The 2,524-nt window shown below is 41.6% G+C and overlaps 1 protein-coding gene across 1 annotated transcript; it reads left to right on the top strand.

Moving 5' to 3' along the window:
- The first annotated feature begins 831 nt into the window (after positions 1–831).
- On the top strand, positions 832–2,240 carry LOC147543919 (uncharacterized). Its single transcript, XM_086635540.1, has 2 exons — positions 832–1,909; positions 2,206–2,240. The coding sequence occupies exons 1-2, from the start codon at positions 832–834 to the stop codon at positions 2,238–2,240; spliced, it is 1,113 nt and encodes a 370-aa protein (XP_086491666.1).
- Positions 2,241–2,524: the final 284 nt, after the last annotated feature.

The raw sequence follows: 2,524 nt of genomic DNA, 5'->3' as shown, positions 1-2,524 counted from the left end.
ACTTACTAAGCTTGAGCTTACACCTATAGCCAAGGTTCCGAACTTTCTCGCGAGCGATGTGGGTCTTTGAATCCTCCACCCTCGACAACGAGTAGTTCTTGGCTCTGATATCATTTGTAACACCCCAAGCCTTAGTAGTTATTGATATTCTGTCACTTTAGACACGCAACCTCAAGCCCAATAGGTATGGATTTTTATTCTTATCAAAGGCTCAACAAACCAACCAAAAAGGTGTCGTGAGTTACTAAGCTTGAGCGTACGCATATAGTCTAGGCTCCAGACTCTCTCGCGAGCGATGAAGGACTATTAATCCATTACCTCCGGAGATGAGCCATCCTTGGCTCTACTATAGTTTCTAAAGCCCCAAGTCTTAGTATTTTTCGTTATTAACCTCGCTTCAGACACCAAGGCTCAAGCCTAATAAGGTGCGGGCTTTTATTCTTGGCGGATGTTTTTGTTAGAGTAATGGATATGGATCGGCCACCCGATCCATATACCATCCACGACCGACCCGGTCGGGTCTATAATGGGTCCCACCGGTTCCACCTCCTCTTTGTAATTAAGATTAGCAAGTATCTTTTATTGTATGTAATCATATATATTTACCCTAATTAGGTTTTTCTATTCCTATAAATACATGTAAACCTGAATGTAATCAATATACAGAGAAGAATTAATCTCTACAATCTTCTTTACTTCCCTAGCATTCTTCTTCTTTAATATCAAGTTAGTCTTTATAGAACTATCAAAGTTATAGTTCTCACATGGTATAAGAGCCATAAAATTTTTTTTTATTGAAAATAATTGATTTTTTGCTTCTCTTATTTCATAATGACTACTGATGCTAGTTCTGAATATACTCCTGGTACCCCACCTAACTCCTCTTCTTTGTTTGGAATTCATCATTCTGATTCACCCACCACCATTCTGATTACCCCTCTTTTAAGTGGAGATAACTATGCCTCCTGGTCTCGAGGGATGAAGATGGCTTTACGAGCAAAAGATAAGCTCGGATTTGTTGATGGTTCAATTCAAAAACCAACAACTCCCATTGATTTACATGCATGGGAGAGATGTAATGACCTTGTGTCAAGTTGGTTAGTCAATTCAGTCAATCCTGACATCCGTCAGTCTATTCTTTATGATGAATCTGCTGCAGAAATCTGGCAAAATCTCTATGAAAGATTTCATCAAACAAACGCGCCTAAGATCTTTCAACTTAAGCGTGCTATTTCTACCTTGAAACAGGAAGGTTCGGATGTCTCAACTTATTTTACTCTTCTCAAATCACATCAGGATGAGCTTCAATCTCTCCTTGCCATTGAACCATGTTTATGTGGTCATGGAAAAGCTCTCATTGATAGGTCTAATCAAGATCGAGCCATGGAGTTCCTTCAAGGTCTCCATGACCGATTTGCTGCTATTCGGAGTCAAATACTACTAATGGACCCTTTTCCATCGGTCCTCAAGATTCATAGCATGGTCAAGCAGGAGGAGATTCAACAAAACCTCACTAACTCGGATCTTCAAACCTCGGAAACCGCAGCCCTAGCTGTCGGGCAACAGTCCTCGGTTGGACGGTTCGATCGGTCCGGTCGTCAAGACCGAAACCGATCCAAACGAACCCGACCCTACTGCGATAACTGTCACCAGCTCGGCCATCTCAAAGCCACGTGTTACAAGCTCCACGGCTATCCGCCACGTCAGCAAAGCAATCAACTCGCCGGTTCGGTGGTTAACGGTTCTGCCGCTAACGGTTCGGGCTCTGACCCACCTCAGCAGGGGGCGCCTTCAGCGACGTCCATGACCCAAGAGCAATACCATCACCTTGTTCGTTTATACGAACAAGGCAATGCTGCTGGAGGCACCTCGGCTGCAGGCACCACCGATCCATTCGTCAATCTAGCAGGTAACACCTCTTATTCCCTTCCATGGGTCATCGATTCCGGTGCCGCTAAAAACATTTGTGCAAACTTATCATCTTTCTCTTCTTATAGAAAAGCACCTCCTTATTATTATGTTCGATTACCGGACGGATCTCGCTCTCATGTTCTTCACATTGGATCCGTCCCGTTTAGTAAAACTTTTATTCTACATCATGTTTTACATATACCATCATTTAAATTCAATCTCATCTCCGTTTCTGAAGTTACAAAGTCTCTTGATTGTAGTGTTATTTTTTACTCTAAATCTTGTATCTTTCAGGATCCATTAACGACAAGGACGATTGGACTTGGTGATCCTCATGATGGGCTATATTTTTATCGCACGGAACCTAGAATATTTTCTACTTTTCCTATTTCTTCTAGTAGTTTCAATTTATGGCACTGGCGTTTAGGCCACCCTTCTTTAGATCGTTTTAATTTTATTATTTCTAAAAATCCATGTATTAAGAGTGGATCAATGAATAAAATTCCGTGTGATGTTTGTCCAATATCTAAACAACCGCGTCTTTCTTTTTCTTCTAGTACTTCAAATACTACGCGACCTTTTGAATTAGTCCACATAGACTTATGGGGACCAT

Source organism: Eschscholzia californica, unplaced genomic scaffold, assembly GCF_041429995.1.
Source record: "Eschscholzia californica isolate CP2 unplaced genomic scaffold, dmEscCali1.0.p SCAF_4, whole genome shotgun sequence".
NCBI classification, from domain to species: Eukaryota; Viridiplantae; Streptophyta; class Magnoliopsida; order Ranunculales; family Papaveraceae; genus Eschscholzia; species Eschscholzia californica.
The sequence above is the reverse complement of the archived record's forward strand: the minus strand, read 5'-3'. Positions and strand labels throughout refer to the sequence as shown.